The following is a 22,335-nucleotide window of genomic DNA, read 5'->3' as shown; positions in this document are numbered from 1 at the left end:
CTGTTAGCTTATGTAATTATTTCCCAATATTTCTCCGATTTTGGAATTCAAATATCTCTGCCAATATTGCACTTAGATGCATGCAATTTTTCTGTCAGCCTCAGGAAAGACAGGGCAACATCTTTTTGAATGGAAGTTAGAGGACAGGGGGACTATATAAAACTTTAGATTTTTCATTTTATGGCACACTGTATTTCCATTATCAAAACTGGTACATACGGAGATTCTTGAACACATTTTAAGCATTTCCGAATCTAGAGCCATACCTCTACGACGAACGGTTGATGACATAAAAGCCGAATCAGGGCTTAAAAGACACCCTGTGTAACAAAACCGATAATTTGAGTTATAGTGAATCTGTTAACAAAGATCAATTAATATATAAATTATAGATAGAATAAAAATCTTTTCAGCACCCTCTAAGAACCCTTTTTGCAATTATTTTTAAGGTGTCAATAAAACTTTTCGTATCGTTTTCAGCTAGTGTGTTAATTTTTATTTCTCTCCATGTAATTCCCTGAATTTTATTGGACTTTAAAATGTTAACTGCCTTTTCGATCACCCTGTATATGTCGAAAAAAATATCAAGGACACTAAAATCTTAAGGTTATGGTGGATCACTATGTCTCTGCTGGGTTTAATAAAATTTTTAATAGTTTTTTCTTTTCTTCAGTCTCTCAACTTTTGCTGGCAGCAGTAGCAAGAACACGAAACAAGCACAACTCTGACAACTACACGTTAGTACCACGCATACATACACACGCGCGATACGTTCCTGCATATAAACCAATTCATTAGAAATTCCACAGAGGAAAGTGTACGAGGTGCTTGTACGGTTAAGTAGTACTTGTCTAAAATATTATGCGGAAAACTGGCTATTTGAAGAGATATTGATGTTTAGGAAAGGGAAGTTCATTTATGCCTCACTGGGATTTAAACCCTGGTCTCTGCTTATGCCGGACGAGTGCTTATATATATATATATATATATCCTTGGAGCGTATATATATATTCTGAATGGCTCCGTGAGATGGACGGTGGCCACATTCTATTTTCATAGCTTGGAGATAGAGCACTTGCCCGTCATACGAGAGACTGGGGTTCGAGTCCTCCTTGAGGGCAGAGATGGATTTTCCTCAGCTAAACATCAACATGTCTTCACCTAGCCAGTTTTCCGTACATATTGTATTAACAAACGAGATAATTTATTTTGGTGTAAGTTACTTTTATGTAAATTTATATCATAGGTGGACATTTATGCAGGCGATAAGACTACCTGATACGATGAAAATAGACATTATTTTCGACATCGATGCCAAAAAAAGCATCACGAGACCTGCCTATGTCTCACTACGTACCAGTTGGATATGATGTGGATTGTACGTCAAATAGTGTTTTCACGATTCGGATGCATATCAAGGATGTCTTTAATGCAATGCTCACTCAGTCCACAATTATATTATACATCTGATAGACGATAAAAGACGAAATCCATATGATACATTTCTCAGTAAAGACACAAAAAACATGGTATAAATATTATGATAATAGATTCAACAAAACCCCGATACGGTGAATGAATTAGAAACATTCTTCGTCAATTTATGAACAGTGGCGCCGTGTGCGGAAGTAGTAGTACCATAATGAGCAATCATGTCGATGCGTATGCGGTTGATTTTGTGCAAATCAGGTGACACCCGCTTGTGTGTCAACGAGATGCAAGTTCCCAACAGTACTATTCCACATAGAATGCGGGATTTAGTATTTGAAGGGGAGAATCATTACAGCTTTTCAGGTCGCAAGTGGGAATACAGACATTTTAGAAACTAGATTGGAGCCACGTCATACTTCGGCTGTAGACACCATCTCCTGTTGCGAGTCGTAACGTAACTTGAACGTGGATCGCAGGACCATGGTAGTCTTGGTATTCCGTTTCGCGGGTGTTTCATATCTCAATTTGCCGCAGCAGCTTCTACTTTTCATGATGGCGATGAAACCCTTGCGGAACTTCTTGTTGAAGAAAGCGTAGAGCAGAGGGTTGATGCAACTATTCGATGAGCCTAACCATTGAGCCAATGGAACAACTATAACGACCAGCTGCTCTTCTGTGCTTCCTTCTTCTATTTGGCCGCCAAGCTTGATTCTGGTGAAGGTTATGTACAGAGGCAGCCATGACATTGCGAATACGAAGACTACCACTACCAGCATCTTTACGACCTGCGCGAAGTAAAAAAAAAATTGAAATTATTAAGTAGGTGCGGTAGTAATTTTAAAATATCATTGCATGGGATTTAGATGATGAGCCCAATAGATGAAGAAAAGGCAAATATTTCTGGATATTATGCCGAGGTGATCTGGGAAAGAAAAATCAACTTTATTTCCCTCTGCTCTTCTGAAGTTAAGGGGAAACGGCTACTATGTCTCTACTACGCTGCCGTGCGTAGATTGATCTCGTCTTCAATGGTGTATATTGCCCGGTATGCAAGAGGACTGGGTTCGATTCCTAGCAGAGATAATTTGATACTTATTTCTGAGTTCACCTTGGCATAATATCCAGAGAAAATGCCTTTCCTTTCAGTGTACAGGACGTTACACAGAAAGGACTCCCTAACTTCGGAACAACATAATGACAGAAAGAAAGAAGGTACAAGTGGTACGTTTAATGGGCAGGCCTGTGATCTTATATACACTGGCTTGCGAAATTAGTTACGAAATTAATTAACAGATGTTAGAAATAGAAGTGACACCACGATCATTATACTCCATGACTTTTTCTATGGGGGCTATTTGAAGGTCATTGCTCACAGCAGGAGTCCACACAAACGCCGTATCAGCTTGAACAGTTCATGTGTGAGGCATACGAAGCAGTTGCAGAGGAGCATCTTCAAACTCCACTCTTCACTTTTGGCAAAGCCATGCCCTTGTTAGGCAAAGCTATTGTTTTGTAGACACTGTTTTGTGATTTGGCCCATGCTTGAAAAGGAAAATGTTATCTATGGTGTGAAAACCCTTTGCACTTATACTGGGACTTAATCTATTAGCCTAAGTTGTAACTTATTCCACAAACCGGCATGATTTGGATTCCAGGCCATGCCCATTAACCACTTGACGATCAGGGATGAGATTGCCACCCATGAAAATGAAAAAAAAACAAAACCATTTTCCAGCTCTCTGTGTTTTTTTTTTCTTACCTCTTTCCGCATCACCGCAAAGCTTCATTATGACCCTAGACCCTATGAACGGAAATTATTGTTTCCCTGCCCGTTCTCCCTTTACGTCTGTTTTGTAATCATCCCACATATAAGGTACCTTCTTTACTATACATCTATGGGGGAAAAGAACACACATGGGGGGGGGGGTGGTGAAGAGTATGGGGGATAACGAAAGAGAAAAATCTACTGCCACTCACTTTTTCTTCCCCTTCTATTTCTAACATGCGAACAAAGAAACCAGACTTTTATATTTATCGCCGAAACTTCAGATACAGAACGGTAAAATTTGTTGCGAAACGCCTGTACGTGAAGAGGGTCAAACGAACTAATTGTTTCATCTTTCTATGAATCACTATTTCCAAGTTATGTCACTTCAAAGTTAGGGAGTACTTTCTGAAACACCCTCTATATGTAAAATGAAATTATGAATGTCTAATGAAATATTGTATGCACTGTTTGATTGAGCAGAAATATTTTTACTTGTCTTCGAGATAGTACGTCGTTAATTCTTTTTTTTTTTTTGCCCATACCCTTCGAATAGACGATTGATCGATGCCATTTTGACAACAAGTCAAATCTATTTCGACAGAAGTTGATAACTAAAGGCAACATTTGAAACTAATCTGTCTAACCCGTCCTTTTTGATCAATACTGACCTCACAGTAAAATAATGCTACACTCCCATGTAGAAGTAATTATCTGGGGAAAACAAAGCGCGATTTCCTTTTCATGAATCAGATCAATCGATTGGACATATCCCAACATTTTGTCTTTGTATGCATTCATCAATTCATAATTTCCCACAATTCATACAGACACGTCATTCTGGTCAAGTTTCATTGTTGTAGTGTTCAATTTATTTCTTCAAATAACAGGAACAAAAGACTTCGAGTTAAATGCTAAAATAGGTCGACAATCTTAACATGTATGAAGCATAAATGGAGGATCAACAGCCGAGAAATGGGTGCACACGACGAAAAAAGAACACGATAGGGGAAAAAATATACAGAGTGTTTTATAATGGAATTCCTAACTCTGTAATGACATAACTTGAAAACAATGATAAATTAAAAAGATGAAACAAGTAGGATATTTAGTGCGGGAGGCCTGACATTTCAAACACGAGAGAGTGCTTGTGAGATTAGTTACAATTTTGGTCAATAGACGACGGGATAGTTCTCTAAACAGTGGGTGATACTGTGCTTCGCAAACATGGATCAAATCACACTGTGATGGACTCAAAACGGTTGCCTTGTCTAGCAAAGACGTGGCATAAGTGAGGAGTACTTTCTTGCAATGAATGCTTATGCTTCACAGATGAATTGTTCAAAGTGATCAGCGTTTGAGGGATCTTGCTGTAAACAATGACCCCCAAATGGCCTTATGGAAATAATTCGTTGAATATAACGACTTTGGCATCATCCGTTAGTTAAAAATGTAATTGATTTAGGAGCCCGGAGGGCTCCTAAATCCCAGGATATAATACTATAAGATCCCAGGAAATTCCATCAAAACTATCACATTTCTTTTAAATCCCTATATCAATCACTTTTTCCAAGTTATGTCATTGCAGAGTTAGAGAGTCTTTTGTGAAATACCCCGTACTAATTTCCTAACAATCGCCAACTCGCATGTTTAATCTCTTCGGCAGTGAATATATATATCGGTGAATATAATCGACGAAAGATACCATGGCTTTTCTTTACCACACTTCCGAAATCTGCATTTTACACTTCTTTGGATTTCGTATATAATGCGAAATCGAATGTCGCTGTATCCATCAATTTTCGTGCAAACAAATCCTGGGTGAGGCTTCTTCCCATAAGCCCCTTTGCTAGCTTACCTTACTATTTTTTTTCTCTCTTTATTTTCTTACGATTTCTTTGTTACATACATGTCCATCTTTTGGAGATTTGTCTTCAATACTTCTCCAGATACATAAACCTGTTACTATCGTGAAAAGCATTTTCTACTTTATTTACATTTTGATCGAAAAGATGGTCTTGAAAATGTATTCGGATGTCATTCATACATGATTCATGGTCAGAAAAAGTACCTGAAACATCCATAAAATAAAAAAAAGACTAGTGTATGTATCATTGTTTTATTCATTTTTTTTTCTGCTAAATAAAAGACGTAGGGAAATCCTTGTTCAAACTGAGAAGAGAGATAGAGAGAAGTAAGGTCTATTTCAAAAGTCAATATATAGATGGATATTGCCGTTAATATGGACACAATGGTAAGAATCTATTTTTACCCATGTCTTCTTGGCACTTTGTTGAAGACATTGGTTCACTGTTACGGCAGCTGTGATGAGGAGAGGTAAAATATTTGTTTTGTCACTTGGCTCATTGTTGCTCTTTCTTGGGGAACGTTCCCATAATCGTAGGTCATCGCTGTGTGATTGGCGACATTTCTCAAATAATCTCAGGAAAATTGGAAATTGGTGTCATAGTTGTAATTACATGATGCCAAAGTGAAGATGAGAGCTCTGGAAACGGCGTTGCTATTGGGAGTAACTACGTGTAGTAATTAAGAATTGAAAGACAACAAGATTATCGGGTAAAACTGAAATGGTTCATCTTATTATCGTTTATGTGATTATAGAATTTTAGACACACTGCCAACTGAGAGAGAGAGTTCATCTCTGCCACGGAATTTTTTTTTTATGAACAAAATGAAATGTCTCTTGCTTTTCAGTGTTCTTTGAAGATCTCAATCCTGTATACGCTTATGGGTCTTTACTGTTTCGCCAAGTGGTGCTAACTCCGATTAGGGAATGTTATGGCTGTGTGTGATCACTGCCTCTTTTTTGTTCTTCATATCTTACAGTGGATGGATTTGATTTCTAGCAATGGAAACTTCAATTTTAGTGACTCTCTGCAGCAGTGGGATAAATTACGCTCCACCTTTGAATAGATGAAAATGTATTATAACTAAGGCTGGGGATCGATTAACATTTTTAACTGGTTAATCAAAAAGTTTCAATTGATTAATCGACTGATTAATCGAATAATTTTGAACGCTGTTCATTCATAACCGGCGTAGTATTGGTGACTATATGATATTTACTGACGCTATACAAATATATTTCATGCATCTCAAACACCTATTTTCTAGTTGCGAACAAATATAGGATGCCGCCTACATGAAGCAATTTCATATGCTGAACATATTTTGTCATATCCTGGGATTTATACTCACTCGAATCTTGCCGTTTTTCTTAGAAAATCGATTATTTTAGGTTAGTCACTAATTTCGAAAACAACTTTCGATCTTCATAATGTTGCTTGTTTTCTTTAGAAACTGCACGAAATATCTAAGAGGATGTTTCGCTCCTAAATGGTACGGGGTGGAGGGGAGGGTTCCCGAACGCCAAAACTGATGTTCACAGTGGAGACAATATATTTTGAGCTTTTCTCTCTTTTAGAGCTCCAATCAAACTCAATTGAACTGAAATCCTCCCCAGTTTTCGTGGAAACAACTCTCATTTCCAAATCTCAAAATGATGAAATTATTGATTCAAGAATATTTAAATATGGTCACTTATCTAAAATGTTATGAAGAGGAACATAATTTAAGACATCTAATCGGTTTAGGGGTACTCTGTATCCCTTCAACCAAGTCTATATCCCTGTGTAGGCGGAGTCTCCAAAACTTAATAGCATTACCCCGTTCCGGACTAAGTAAGCCTGTAAACCTTGGAAAAGCGAAGCAATGACTTTAGAACGTGAAGAGACCTTTTCAAAAATGAAACCAAGCATTCTATTCGATTTTTTGACCACCGCTGAACAATGTTCAGCAAACCTAAGCCGCTCGTCAATGTGAATTCCCAAATCGGTGACCCGAGTTGCATCCGGGATAGCAACACCCTTCAACTAGTAAGAGAAGCGTGGTGGGATGTTCGAACCAAAATGAGCGACAATGCGCTCCGACCATGCAACTGTCAACGCTAAACGTCATGCCCCATCCATTTGTTTGTGCTACAATCCTGTTTAAGTTGGTCTGCAGCACCTCCATATCGCTTTGAATCTCGACTACCCCAATTAGCTTCACGCCATCTGTGAATTTTCTAACAATCCCATCGATACCCTGAACGAGCGAAAAAAGTATGGGGCCAAGGACGCTTCATCGAAGCACTCCACTTGTGACGCCTGTCTGATTAGAGAATTCCAGTTCGCCATAATCCGTTGTAACCTATCTCTAAATCACGATTCTATCCAATTCAGCAAGTTGTCCCTAATCCCAATCTCGTTTAAACGCTACAAGTGTTTACCATGTTGGACCCGATCGAATGCTTTCGAGAAATCAAGGTAAACAACATCTACATTTTTGCCCTTACCTAAAGTATCAGTAACGTGATCATAGAAGCAAAGGAGGTTAGCTACAAATGATTTTCCCTTTCTGAACCCACGCTGATTATCCGACAATGCATTATTCTCGTCCATCAACTTCGCCTTGTGATAGTAATTTCCAAAATTTTCTACAGGGATCTCGACACTCACCGGACGATAACCGGACACAGCTTCTCTACTACCCTTTTTAAATGTCGGAACAACATTAGCAAGCTTCCAATCCCTTGGGACGATACCCTCAACAACACTACTCCTGTAAATCTGTGCGACTGGTCCCAAAAATTCATTAGCCCATTGCCCGAGGACCCTAGGATAGATATCATCTAGTTCCGGTGCTTTGCTTGAACTAAAGTTTTTAGAAGATTTAGAAAGGTAGTATCTCTTTATTTTGGCTATTATCTGCTGCGATTGGATAAAATACGTTTAATATATGTGTTGCACCCTTTCAGCTTTTAACAGTACCGACTAGTCTCCAAGCAAGTCTCGCAAAAAAAAAATTGCAGTGATAAGTGAGCAAAAATGTTTCTGCTCTCTCCGGTTAGAGTTGATGTAAATATACTTAAATCTTTCTCTTCCTTCTTGTCTCGAAGGGAAAAATAAGAAACGAAATGTTTTAATTTTTGAGCTTTTTTTTGCAGTATTGAGCTAAATTACCAAAGCAGCAAAGAGGAAAATAAATGCTTATTACAGGTTTGAGATTTTCAAATAAACATTCTGAAACGCAAAAAAATTTTATATCCTTTTAAAATAAAGTACAGAGACTCATGAGAATAGTAAACCTTTCTAATTATCTTATTTGCTGTTGAACAAGATTCTGTTGTCAACTAATTCCACGATCACAAGTGAAATTATGAAATTATAAGGATTAGAAAAATCAAAATGGCTCTCGAGATCAAACTAATCGCTGGAAAGTCATTAAAATCATACACAGTAACTAAATTGCTGATTATTTATTTAATCCTAAATAATGATACCGAATATAAATATTTGCTAATTTGAGATATTAATGTCAAGTTATCGGAAATATATATACTTTTTTTCCAATCTTAACGAGCAATAAAAAATTACGTTCATACACTGATCACATTTTCCTCAATACGTACAGCGTGTCAACTATTTCAGAAAGGTGAAAAAAAAAACAGAAAGGCTTTCCACTGTTGATCTTATAATTAAACTTACGTGTTTGTCACTATTAAGCTTAAAAAAAGGACCTTCGTTCCAGTGTTATTCTCGGCACGAAAAAACGGGAAATCTACAGCTCCGTCACGCAAATTGGCGTGATCTTCTAATGTAGTTTATGATTCCATACCTTAATGGAAAAATAATCAAATAATGGGAAATAGTGGGTGAAAAAAAAAAACCTTAAGCTATTCTAATACTTCTGAATACTATTTGAGAAGCTACGTTTCTTTTTCCTACACAATTCCAAGGTTTTTTGATACAGATATCGAATGTAGTCTTTTTTTCCCCCACTTCTTTTTTGCTTTTCTAAATGAAATTGAGTGTCTATATGTCAAGTTCTTTTGTTGAGCCCCGGATTCGCTGGGAGTGACATTTGTACAAAGCTGTCTGAGATAATGACAGCATCTTAAATATGTTTTTTCGTTTCTTTTTTGCTAAGGAAGTCATCTTCCTCATTCCGTATGGCAGATTGTAAGAGTTGTCTCAAAATTTTGCATAAAATAAAATAGTTTTTTTCGGAGTTTATATATAGCTTATATTTTCAAGTTAATTAACATCAAATGAATGTAGCTTTCGTTTTTCTCCTGTCTGGCAAAGCAAAAGTATCGTAAAAGTTTCGTATATAATAATTTGGAATACCTCTCAGGAAACAGCCACATGAAGGAACTTAATGAAACTATGAAAATTTCAGATTCGTATGGATCTCAACTTTTCGTTAAAAGCATTTAAAGTGAAATATATCGTTGGTGGGTCATCCGAATAATCCGTCTCTCTGCTAACCAGGTCATGTTTTCGAAACCTTGATTGGCCTCTATGACGATGTTATGTTATTAAACTCCTGATAATGCGTCTCCATACTCCGTTTAATGGGTCACTTTTGCGGAAAAAGTACGCCTTTACAAATTCTCGTGGAAACAGACACTCTTCGTACAATGTACGCAATCAGCTAAACTCTCAGTTAATAGCAGTTTTCTTGCCATACCACTAAACATGCCCCCCCCCATAAGGAAGGCTAAGGTGTTTTACAGCCTGAGGGCCCGGTGCCCCCAGCTTGGGGCACCATATGTTAACACTGTGCGAATGATTTGTTCGTACATCAAAACCTTTTTCTTTAAACTGTGTTTGGACTTCTTATAAAAGACTCCCGATAGTCCGGAGTCTACTGTATTTGAATATTCTTCTACCATTCCTATATGATACCTGTTGGGTTATTTTATACTGCTGTAAAGCAGTGAATTCCGGAGGAATGCGATTTTTACTTCAACTGTAAAATTGTATATATATATGTATATAATTATCTTTCTAATTATCGTTCTTTCTAGTTTTTTTTTCCAATTTTTTTTATTTTTTCATTTTTGCTTTTTTTGACTTCCAAACATTTTTTCGCAAAAATGTCGGGGAAATGATGGTAATTTTATGCCTTTCTTTGGCTTACCATCATCAGAAACATTTTTGCTTCTTGGGAGAATGTGGGGGGGGGGGGGTTCCACCTTCAGAACGACCTCCTCATTGTTCCATTTATTTGAATTGTATTTTTTTTTTCTTTTTTCATTTTCTTCTAATTTTATAATTTCTAGTTATGTGTATACAGCTACCTTGGGCGCTATACTCTGGCTTTGAAATGTTTGAATTTTGAATTTTTCAACACATTTAATTCTAAATTCAGTATTTCTTTTAGAATGTATGCTATATATATAACATACATACATACATTAGAATGTAATGACGACGCAGACATGCATGAATGAAATGCATGTCTGCGTAATGAATGCGTAAATGAAATGCATGTGTGTGTTTTTTTTTCAGTATTACTAAAGTGCGTCATTATCCCGTACGTTACAACTGTTAGAACGGTTGCACGCTGGAATAACTTCACAGCGCTGGCGTCCTCTCCTTTTATTCACTGTGGCGCAGATTTGCACACGGTTTCTTCTTCTTCTCCAGGTTACAGTTGCATGTATGGCGTTCTTTTTTCTCCCGATAAATTTCAACAGGAATGCCGTTTTAACGTTTGCGGAGCGGCCGTTTCGAAACGCTCTAGTGCGTTTGCATTTAATGTTAGACCATGCATTCTTTCATAACAATTGTTTGTATTGGTGTGTACCATCATTTCTAAAGGTTTAAAGTTTTTCCCATCTTTTCTGAATATCAACCTGCGTAACAAACTTCCAAGACTGAATAGCGAGAAGTTGGTTTTAAGTGAATGAATGGATTAACAGGGATAGGAAGTAGCGAGACCCTGCCTTACCGGTTTATCGGGTCATCCGTTTAAGTAGGTCATATTTTCTGTTCCAAGAATGACCGTTTAACGAGGTTTCACTATATTCCATTTTCTTTGAAGAAAGAATACATATATATATTTCTTCTCGGAGATATATATATAAATATAAATTAAACTGATGGATAAGTTTCTAGAATTCATGATAATTTCAATAATTTATTTAGTTTCTTTCATCAATGATCGATTGTCTCACCTTCAGTTTCGATCTGTGCATGACAGCATCGGCATTTGTGCCTTTCGTCTCGCCGGGGATATGCCTGCGAGCCACTTTCAGCCAGATTCCCGTGTAACATCCCGTAATCACCATCAGGGGTATAATATAGCAAAGTCCCAAATTGGCTGCCAAGAAGTAAAGCGTTCCGACATCTTCGTTCGGCCATGATTCGGAGCAGTAGTATAAATCGTGAAACGGCTCCATGGGTATTAGCTGGAAGAATATCGCCCACGGCAAAGTGATCAGGAGCGCGATTATCCATATCATGCATATAATCCGACGAGCACTCCTCGTTGAAAGCTGGCATTTCAGTGGGTAACAGATGGCGAAGAACCTGTGAAATAAATCGAAATATATATATATTTTTTTATTAACACAGTATAATGTTTCGTTATTGTTAATATTTTTCATTGCATTCTGTCTCAGCTGGACGAAAGCCAGAAGCGTAAATCGTAATTAAAAGTTAATAATCATTCGGATTTAGCAACTGTATAAAGTGAATTATTCGAAGGAACCCACTTGCATTACCCTATTAAAAGAGGGGTCTTCAGGCTTTCAGACGTTACGGGTCAAATTAAACTTTCCACGATGCGCGAGGGCCCCTAAGTCATACCGCAATATTCTCGATTATTAAACAGGTTTCCCCAACAATTATTAAAAACCCTTATTTACTGAATCTATTTCTTTCATTAAATTTGAATTTTTATTTATTTTCAAATAATTTCCTTTCGTTGATTAATTAATTCTTTTTAATAAATTATTTCCCTTTATTGAATCTGAAGTTGTGTCACAATAATTCTGTTTTTTTCATTAATTATCAAATTGTTTCAAAAATTCTTAATTTTCCTCATGAATTATTACATTAAACAATTTTGAAATTGCTCTTGACAATTCTGAAATAATTCTCAATAATCCTGAAATAATTCTGAAATAATTCTGAAATAATCCTGAAATAATTCTGAAATTATTTCTATCAGTAGTTCTCCAAGTATTTATTTCGGTAATTCTGTAGCTATACAGAAGTAATTTTCAGTAATTCTGTAAGTTTTTATTAATTATAAATTTTCATAGTTATGAAATTATTATTTTTTCAATAATTTAATTCTAAAACTATTCCTTTTGTTACGATGTTTTTATTTTACATTTCTGTATATTCTGTAAATATGACGTTTTGGATGCCGAATTTGGCCTCTTGTAGTCTGTCTATATGAAATCAATGGCCTCAAAAACTGTGTTGGCTCAGGGTCCTCCGAATCCGTTATGACGGCCCTTTTAATGTACCAAATGTACAGCATTATTATTGCATATGGAAAGTATCTCACACTTTCATAACTCCCTTTCATTAATTAATTCATTCTTCAATTAATTTCAAGTAATTTTTGCACTCATTCTCTATTGATTATTTCTTACAAATATCATACTACCTCCTTCGTTGTGCGCAACTTGTACATGTTCAAAGCCTATTTGTTAATTAATTTGAGACTCAAGCCTTTGATTTCGCGTGTCGATCTTTGCGGTTTCCAATAATATCATTATATTTCCCAATGTAAGGTTTTCAGTGTCCTATAGCGTTTTTCTAACTGCGCTACCGTATAGTAAGGGAAACCTGAAAAGAGTTTGCAAAATTCTGAAGTCAATGAAATTTTCGATCACTCGCTCATGAACGTGATGATGAAACCTACGGACACTATACTTGAAGCTAATCATCAAGCGTTCGTAGTAATTGACACTTACTTGTCGAAGGCGACATCAGTGTATCTAGATTTAGTCTCATTAGAAAATTATTACAGTGATTATCCCCCCCTAATTTTCATCGATTTCCTACTTTGTCTTCAATTTCGTCTCTTCACCAGCACTGTTAGTTGATCGATCGGAATAGTGTCGATAAAAATTGGGAGTAAGAGAGGTCCGAAGGCCCTTATTTCCCTCCGGTCAATCCGAAACTGTTTCAGTAAAATTTGCGAATACTCTCCATTAACAATAGTTCGATGAAATCCAAAACGTGACAGAGTTTAGAGAACCTTACCTTTCTCTCTTTCAGATTTAATGGAGTACAAATAGTGACTTTTTTTCGTAAATGAAATTAATGAGTTATCAACTATAAAAAGAACTTTATTAAAATATAATTAAATGCAGCCTACATCAGTTATTTTCCAAAGAGTTTCCGGAAGAAAGAAAAATTCCATGGTTTCCGACAAAACAATAACATAGTGTAAAAATTCATCGGCTATATCTGAAATGGCTACTGTGATAGTAATAATTCTGATAATAACGATTGCGGAAATATATAAGGATCGGAATTTTCAACGGCAATATAACCAAAAAAAAACATCAATTGCAGCCACGTCTCGACTTACGAACAGGATTCGTTTCGAGCATCTTCAGTAAGTCAAAATCACCTCAATTTGGCAATAATTTTCTAATTTCATATCAGAAACAGAAAGGACAAAGGTAGGTCTGGTTAAAAACAGTTCTGTTAAATATCTCCAACGTCAATCTAAAATATACCAAGGACACCAGATACTTTGGTTCGTAAGTCGGAAAGACCTATTTTTTGGTAAGTGGCCGTAATCTCCATGATCTCAGATTGCCGGTTTTTTTAAAAAAAGAACTCGAAAAATGAAGATTTGAAATATGTATATTATGCAGATATGAATAGCATCCGTGCAGCGCCATCTATCAATTACATTTCAACTGAAGTTTGAAAAAGTTGGGGGGGGGGGGGTCGCGCTTCAAAAAGTTTGTTAATCACTGACGTAAGGGATGTTGAGGAGTTTATACAAAATGTGGTATTTTCAAAGTACCCGTTGTAGTCAAAGTGTTAAAATTGTATTTGTTTTATGCGTTCACAGAATACGTACTTTCTAGAATATGTAATTTCAACAATTAATCTACTCCAATCAAATCTATAAAAATTGCCAGTATTCAATTTCTTTGAATGCTTTAGAATATGTGCACACATAGTCTAGTTGGTCGATAATTATATATCTAATAATATATTCGATAAAAATTTCATCAATTTTGTTTTAATTGAATTACATAACATGGGGCAAGTGGAACAATTTCATCTTCAAAACAGTGAAAGTTGATGTAGATATCTTGTATGTAGTTGTTTCTTGATCAGGAAAATTCTTGAAAATCCATATCCAACCCCAGATATTTAAAATTTCTATTATGAAAAGGAATAAAATAAATTCCATTTCGCACAAATGAAATTTTTTTCTCCCGATGGCCATCTCTGATAAGATTACCAAACATAAAATTCAATAACTAAGGGGAAATTCTTTAAAAAAAAAAGAAGAAATAAAATACATGTATAAGGTCATAATCGTCTTCGCCGTCGTTGGGAACGGACGTGCTATTATCGCGCTCCGCTCACCGACACGCCAGTGCGCCATTTTGTGTCTTTCTTTGTGTTTTTCTTCGTTCTCGTGAGTTTTACTTAGCGTGTTGTTTATTGTTGGGTCATATTCTGCAGTGATTTTCTTTTTTTTTTAGCGCACGTTGGATTGTGAGATAAGTGGTTTTTTTTTTTTTATATTGCTCTCATTTTTTTTTAAATTTTCGTTGTGTATTTTCGATCGACTTATATTTATTTTTCTCGTTCGCATTTCATTTTCGTTTTTTTTTTCGCCAGGTTCGCTCGCTTCTTTGATATAAGTTCGTAGGTTTTGGACGTTAGTGTTAGCAAACAGTGTATACTTTTCCCGGGTACTCTCAATAACGTTGTTTTCCTTCCATTTGGGCCTATTGTTGTAGTGTTAGTGTTTTGAGATAGTTAGCTAATTCTAATAAGTATAAATTGTACTTCGTAGCTTAATACTTTTTTTAGAGAGTGTTGTATTCTTTATATACATATTTATTTTATTCTTCGTGATTTAGTGCTGAGCATTCTACTTTACGTAATTTTTTCGTATAATCTCTTACGTATATTTTGCATAGTAATGTATTTTACATTATTTTAATTTCCAGTTAACGTTTCTCATTTTCGTATTGTTAAGTATTATTATTATTATCTAGCTTTAGCAATAGTGTTAGTATGCCTCGATCTCGACTAGTGTTGTGTAGAGCTTGCGACGGGAGGTTTCCCTGGTCTAGGGGTATAGTAGCTGATAGTTTCAATTGTAAAGGGTGCTTGGATAGAAAAAGGCTGGAACACGAGGTCGAAGCTTTACGGGAAAAAGTTAGGGTGCTAGAGGGTCCGGTTATAACGGACCCTCTGGTCGTCAAGCCACCTGTTGATGAAGAAGCAATCTCCACGAACAACGACATTTTAGAGGGCGAATGGGTGGTCGTGGATGAGGTAGAGGGGGATAGTGATAGGGGTTTAATCATCGGCGATTCTATGGTTAGGGAACTTGGGAACCGAGTGTGTAGGGATTTTCGGGGTTTCGAGCGCTGTTGTCTTCCTGGGGGGAAGATTGGCAACGTTCGAGACGTTTTTCATCGCCGAAAGTTGCCCTTGCGGGTGATTCTGTGGGTGGGAACAAATCAGGTAGGAGCGAATATTAGTGAGTCTCTGTCAGAATACCGGGATTTACTATTATCCGCTAGGGAGGGGGGTTCAGATGTGGCAGTGATTCCAGTGCTGCCAAGGGGTAGTAGGGGATATAGGAGTAGGATCCACCAATTCAATATAGGCCTGAAGGACATTTGCTCCTCACTTGGGGTCACGTTCTTGGAGCTTCCCGCATTTACCGATAGGTGGCTTCGTTCGGATGGGATCCATCTAAATAAGAGAGGGGTCTGGGAGGTTTACGATAGTCTTAGGTCAGGTTTTTTACTCCCAGACCACGTAGTCGGGAATGCGGGTTAGTTAATGATAATCACAACAGTACTGACGGGGAATTACCCACCTCTGACTTGGATGGCTTCTCGATTGACAACAAACCACCGGGCAAATTAAAATGTGTGTTAATAAATGCCAGGAGCTTGGGTAACAAGAAAGATTTTTTAGAAACTATGATAGTTGTGGAGGACTTGGATCTTATAGCCATTACAGAATCTTGGGCAAGCGATGGGGATGAATCTTTCTTACACATCTCCGGATACGATACTTTTTTGAGAAATAGATCTGATAGGAAAGGGGGTGGAGTGTTGATATACGTGAAATCATGTTTGAAGGCTAGAGAGTGTAACGTGCAGAGAAGTGATATTGAAACCATATGGGTTGAACTTGAGAACAAAAGACGTCATAAGCTTATTGTTGGGGTTTGTTACAATCCACCGAATAGGGATCAAAACTATATCGCCAAAATGCATGATGAAATTTCCTACACGTGTAAGCGAAAGAGGGTTCTCATACTAGGGGATTTCAATTACCCGGGTATTGATTGGGAGAACCTTTCATCTGGAAATCAGTATGAAAGAGACTTTCTTAAGTTGGTGCTCGAAAATTTTTTGTATCAGCATGTATCAGAAGCCACTAGGGGTACTGCTATTTTGGATTTAGTTCTTACTAGTTCTGAGGATCTAGTTGAACATGTTTCGGTGGGGGAAGAGTTTTCTTCCAGTGATCATCGTATCGTCAGATTTCTCTGTAACTTTTCCTCGGGTAAGGTTGATAACAAAAGACTGGTTCCTTGTTTTCGGAGAACTAACTTTGATGTTTTGCGAAGAAGGTTAGCGGAAGTTTTCAAAGACCGGTTGGAATCAGTAGGGGTGGTAAGTCAATGGGAAGAATTTAGTACGAAGCTGTCCTCTGTTTTGCACGACGTCATACCCTTTGTTCGAAAAAAGCGTGTTTGTACATCACACCCTCTATGGTTCACGGATAGCGTGCGGAACCTTTATCTTGAAAAGAAAAGAGCATTCAGAGAGTATAAAAGTGGACGAGGTGACCTATCATTGTTTACTGATAAAAGAAGACTGTTGAAGAAAGCGATAAGGGATAGTAAAAAGCAAGTTGAATCTAGGTTGGCAGATAACATTGGCTCTGACCCAAAATCATTTTTTCGATACGTCAATAATGGATGTAAGGGGACAGTTGGCCCCCTCTCGATAGGAGGCTCAAAAGTAGAGAGCAATGTAGGCATGTGTAGTGCTTTCAATGACTTTTTCGCGTCGGTTTTTAATGGAGATAATGATATTCGATATACGGGTGTTGCATGGGGTAATAAAACGCTCAACGATATTCAAGTGGAAGACGTGGAGGTCCTAAATCTTCTAAGAAGTATGTGCAAGCAAAGCACCAGGACCAGATGATATCTATCCCAGGGTTCTCAGGGAAGGTGCTAATGAATTGTTGGGGCCAGTCGCACAGATATACAGGAGTAGTGTTGCTGAGGGTATCGTCCCGAGAGATTGGAAACTGGCTAACGTTGTTCCGATATTTAAGAAGGGTAGTAGAGAAGTGGTGTCTAATTATCGTCCAGTGAGTTTGACGAGCTCCCTCTCGAAAATTTTGGAAATTATCATCAAAAGGCAGTTTGTGAAGTGGATAGACGAGAATAATGTATTGTCGGATAATCAGCATGGGTTCAGGAAGGGGAAGTCATGTGTAACTAACCTCCTTTGCTTCTATGATTACGTGACTAAGGCTTTGGGTAAGAGCAAAAATGTCGACGTTGTTTACCTTGATTTCCAGAAGGCATTCGATCGGGTCCAACATGGCAAACTCTTGAAGCGTTTACACGAGATTGGAATAGGGGGCAACTTGCTGAATTGGATAGAATCGTGGTTAAGAGACAGGTCGCAACGAGTTATGGTGAACGGGGAATTCTCTGGTTGGACAGACGTCACAAGTGGAGTTCCTCAGGGAAGTGTCCTTGGCCCCATACTTTTTTCACTTTTTATCGATAAACTCGATCAGGGTATCGATGGAATTACTAGCAAATTCGCAGATGATGTGAAGCTAATGAGGGTAATCGGGAATGAAAGCGATAGGGAGTTGCTCCAGACCAACTTAAACAAGATTGCAGCATGGGCAAATGAATGGAGCATGACGTTTAGCGTAGATAAGTGCATGGTCGCTCATTTTGGTTCGAACAACCCACGGTTCTCTTACGAGTTGAATGGTGTCACTATCCCGGATGCAACTAGAGTCACCGATTTGGGAATTCTCATTGACGAGCGACTTAAGTTTTCTGAACACTGTTCAGCGGTTGTCAAAAAATCGAATAGAATGCTTGGTCTCATTTTCAAAAAGGTCTCTTCGCGTTCTCCTAAAGTCATTCTTCCGCTTTTTCGAGGCTTAGTTCGTCCTGGACTGGAGTATGCTGTAAGGTTTTGGAGACCATACCTACAGAGGGACATAGACTTGGTTGAAGGGGTGCAGAGAAGAGCTACGCGTGTCCTTATTGGCACACAGGGCTTGAGTTATGAAGAAAGACTTCATTTTTTGAATATGTTTACATTGGATGAACGCAGGTGTCGAGGAGATATGATCGAAGTGTTCAAAATTTTCAATGGGATGGATAGGATGGACCATGAACTTTTAGTACACCGCCAATCGACTGCTTTTACAAGGGGACACCAGTATCGATTGGTGAGGGACAATGCGAGGTTATGGTGTCGCAGGGAATTTTTCTCCAATAGGGTTGTTAATAAATGGAATAGCTTACCCCCGGAGGTAGTAAATTGTAACACAATTGACACGTTTAAAAAGAAATACGATAAACATGTTGGGGTAAATCGAGAAGCTATCCATTCTTAGAATAAGACAACCATAAGTATTCTTTATGGGCATTGTATAATATTTTATCATGTGTATATATTGTTTGTAATTTGTGTTAATTGCATTTTTAATTGGGTTGCTGTATTTTTGAAACATATGACAACCATATTTTTATGGGCATCTTTTTATCAGCCGCCTCGTTGGGCATTTTGCCTGTTGTGGCGTTGTATTTGTATTTGTATTTGTATTTGTATAAGGTTTCCTAAATCCGGGCAAAAAAAATCTTTCCATCTCGTTTACGATGACGAATGTGTGGAAGTTATTCTTTCTCCGGGAACTTTTTGCATGTGACGGGCATGTGCATCGTGTGTGCTATTCTATATTGGATCTGCCAAAACAAAAGCAAAGGACGTTTACTTCCAAGAAAATACAGTAAGAGGAATAGAAGAAAACAAAAGAATTTCTGTATGAATTATCTTAGGGGCCGTTCAAGTATTACGTCAGCAAATATTTAGCAATTTTCGACACCACCCCTTATCAGCACTGTCTCCTACCTACTAACGCATATTGGTGGGATCAGAAACGTACGCGGGAGGGGGTTGCATAGGGGGCTCGTGCGCCCCTCCCAGACGAAAAAAAAAATTTTTTAATGCAAATTTTTTTTAATTAAAATTTCGAAAGAAAATACCTTTATACGTTATTATAATCGATTTCTGTTAATTTCAATGTTATTTGAAGGGTAAGAACTCAAAATTTCTCTTTAAGAAATTCATTGCGACCCACTCTTTAAGCCATACACGGTAAACCCTTGCCCCGCAGACCAAATGTGACCCTGAAGGTTATCTGATGTGGCTTACCCCCTCAAACCTAATTTTGTAAAAATGAACTAAGCGGCACATCTACAAATCGCCTAAATGAGCCGTGGCACAATTCCAGAGCATTTAAGTGGCCGGTGTCACATTTTGAGATCACTGACGTAGGCCTCAAAGATCACTTTCACATTCAAAGATCACCTAAGTAACCCGCGACATAGTTCCAGAACATTTAAATGATCCGTGGCACATTTAGAGATCCCTTGAGTGACATGTGGCACAGTTTTAGAGCGGCCCCCAATGCGGTTCTACATCACTCAAGTTACCAGCGGAACTTTCTCAGATTACTTAAGTGATGCGCGGCAGAATTATGAATCACTTGAGTGATACGTGGCGCAGTTCCAGAGAACTTAAGTGGCCCGGGCACATTTCCAGATCACTTGAAGGAACTGTGAAACATTTAGTGATCACTAAAGTGGCTCTGTAGGGCAGTGGTTCTCAACCTGCGGCCATATGGCCCCCCTTGCGGTCCTGGGATATTCTAGTTGGGCAACGGAGAAAATGAGAAGAAATTTGATCCACGACACACACACACAGGTGGTGAAGGGACTCATAGAGAGCAGTGAAAGACTTTAAAAGTGAAACGTGGTTGAAAAATATTACTACTTTCAGAATCCATAGAACCAGTGGCATCTTAACCCTTGGGTCTATGGGGGCATGACCCGGGTCTTCATGTCTATAATGGAAGAAGGAGACTGCGTCAGGGATTTGGTACTATGATTTTCATGTGTAAGCTGTGATTTCCAGCTAAGTATGGAAACCCCCTCCCCCATCGATGCTGACGTAATACTTGAATGACCCCTTATACCAAAAAATACAGAACTATTTTTGTTAATAAGAGTCAAACGACGGCTGTTTAAAGTGAAAAAATAAATTAAAATCTTGATGCTTCACTTTCATATTCTATATGATGTGGATAAGAAGCTGCCAATCCATATCGTATCAAGTTGGTTATTTTAAAAGGAAAATAATTCGAAATAAGTTCGAAATTGTAATACAAGAGCGTGGAATAGAGTCTAATACCATTTCTCTATTTTTATTTGTAATATTTGAAATTCAATTGTTCGCCTTCTTCAATATCATATTTTCTGATTTCAAAAAAAATCATTTTTTGAAATTTACTTTCATAGAAAATAAAGTAATTTCTTCTCTTAGAAAATATTGATTTTAAAAATATATCCCTTTTTTTATTTTTTCCAAATATTAACGAATAATGTATACTATAGATGTAGAGATTATTAATTCTTTTTTATTTAAAAAACCTAATTTTCTAATGTTTTGATTTAATAATGTGTAAAAATTTAAAGTAATAAGGAACTAGTTTTTTTTTTAAACTTTATTTATATTTTATTTATACAAATACAACGCCACAACAGGCAAAATGCCCAACGAGGTGGCGGAGAAAAAGATGCCCATTATAAATATGGATGTCATATTTTTTAAAAATACAGCAACCCAATTAAAAATGTATTTCGCAGTTTTGATTGGTTTATTCAAATACAAATTCAAAAGCCAACAATAGGAAAATGCTGGGGGGAGGGGGTTTCGCCAAGACATTATTATATTTAGTCTACTTCACCGGTTGCCGTTTTATTATAATTTCCAATATTTTCAAGAGCCCGGGTGACGTGGTGGTAAGATGCTTGTTAGAGGTTCCATAGGAATAGTAACGTGGCAGTGTGTCTGATTTTTCAGGTAAGATGCTCGTCTATCAACATGAAGGCTGCCGTGACGGTCCCAGGGTCAAAAACCCGGGGAAGAATTTAGATAAGATATTTTCCCTAACAAAAATGAGGTGACTACCGATGAGTAGGTTTTTGTGCGGCTCTAGAACACTAATGTTAATGGAAATGTTGTAGAGCCGCACAAAAACCTACTACTCACTCTCATTTCCAACTCAGTACATTCCAACAGTGAATTGCAATATAGTGATATGGCCAGATTTGGTGAAGTAGTAGTATTGAGGCCACTGTGGTGGTCGATTGGTCCTAGCGGCGGACTCACATCGCGAGGTCCCGGGTTCGAACTCCATCGGCGCCACAGTGGATCGGCTGAAGGTTGGTTATCAGTGGTTTCGAAATTCGAGGTGTGAATGCGAGCCGATCTCCCTGTTAAAAAGTCTCCCCACAGAGAGCAACAAGCCTACAAACGGTACAAATATTCATGCAATACATTCCACTCATTTCATTTCGTAAATAGGCATGACAGCACTAAAAAATCAGGCGTTACACTAGATACGCTGTTAAGTACACTCACTTACACTTCCGGCACAACCAACACCATCAGCAGCAGAAGGCCTATGCGCGAAGCAACTGACGTCACTTAACTCCATTTCACCTGTAGCAATTGGATATAGCAGGCTAACGCATGCGATATTTTACCTTTATTGCACTATATCCAATGACTGTAGGTGAAATAACATCTTCAGTGACGTCACGAGCTTCGCGCGGAGGCCTTCTGCTATAGATGGCGTTGGCACAACTCACTAGGTAGTAAACTGCCCATGAGACGATGAACCGGAGTTGCGCTCGGTTTGAAAGAAAGTATTTAAGAGAGGGCTCTAGTCAAACATATTGTGTCCTTCCGGTGCAGTGGTAAGATGCTT

General features: G+C 37.8%; 1 protein-coding gene across 1 annotated transcript in view; it reads right to left on the bottom strand.

The window, feature by feature from the left end:
• Positions 1–1,273: 1,273 nt before the first annotated feature.
• The window catches only part of LOC149068622 (neuropeptide SIFamide receptor-like), an 88,864-nt gene continuing 67,802 nt past the window's right edge, over positions 1,274–22,335 (bottom strand). Inside the window, exons 3-4 of the mRNA XM_089251096.1 lie at positions 11,223–11,577; positions 1,274–2,216 (exon numbers count right to left, since the gene is read on the bottom strand). Of these exons, the coding sequence (XP_089107222.1) occupies positions 1,842–2,216; positions 11,223–11,577 (730 nt within the window). The 3' untranslated portion in view covers positions 1,274–1,841. The remainder of the gene's footprint in view (positions 2,217–11,222; positions 11,578–22,335) is intronic.

This window comes from Pholcus phalangioides, unplaced genomic scaffold (assembly GCF_987345545.1).
Source record: "Pholcus phalangioides strain wild (caught in Gottingen) unplaced genomic scaffold, Ppha-v1.0 ptg000024l_1, whole genome shotgun sequence".
NCBI lineage: Eukaryota > Metazoa > Arthropoda > Arachnida > Araneae > Pholcidae > Pholcus > Pholcus phalangioides.
The sequence above is the reverse complement of the archived record's forward strand: the minus strand, read 5'-3'. Positions and strand labels throughout refer to the sequence as shown.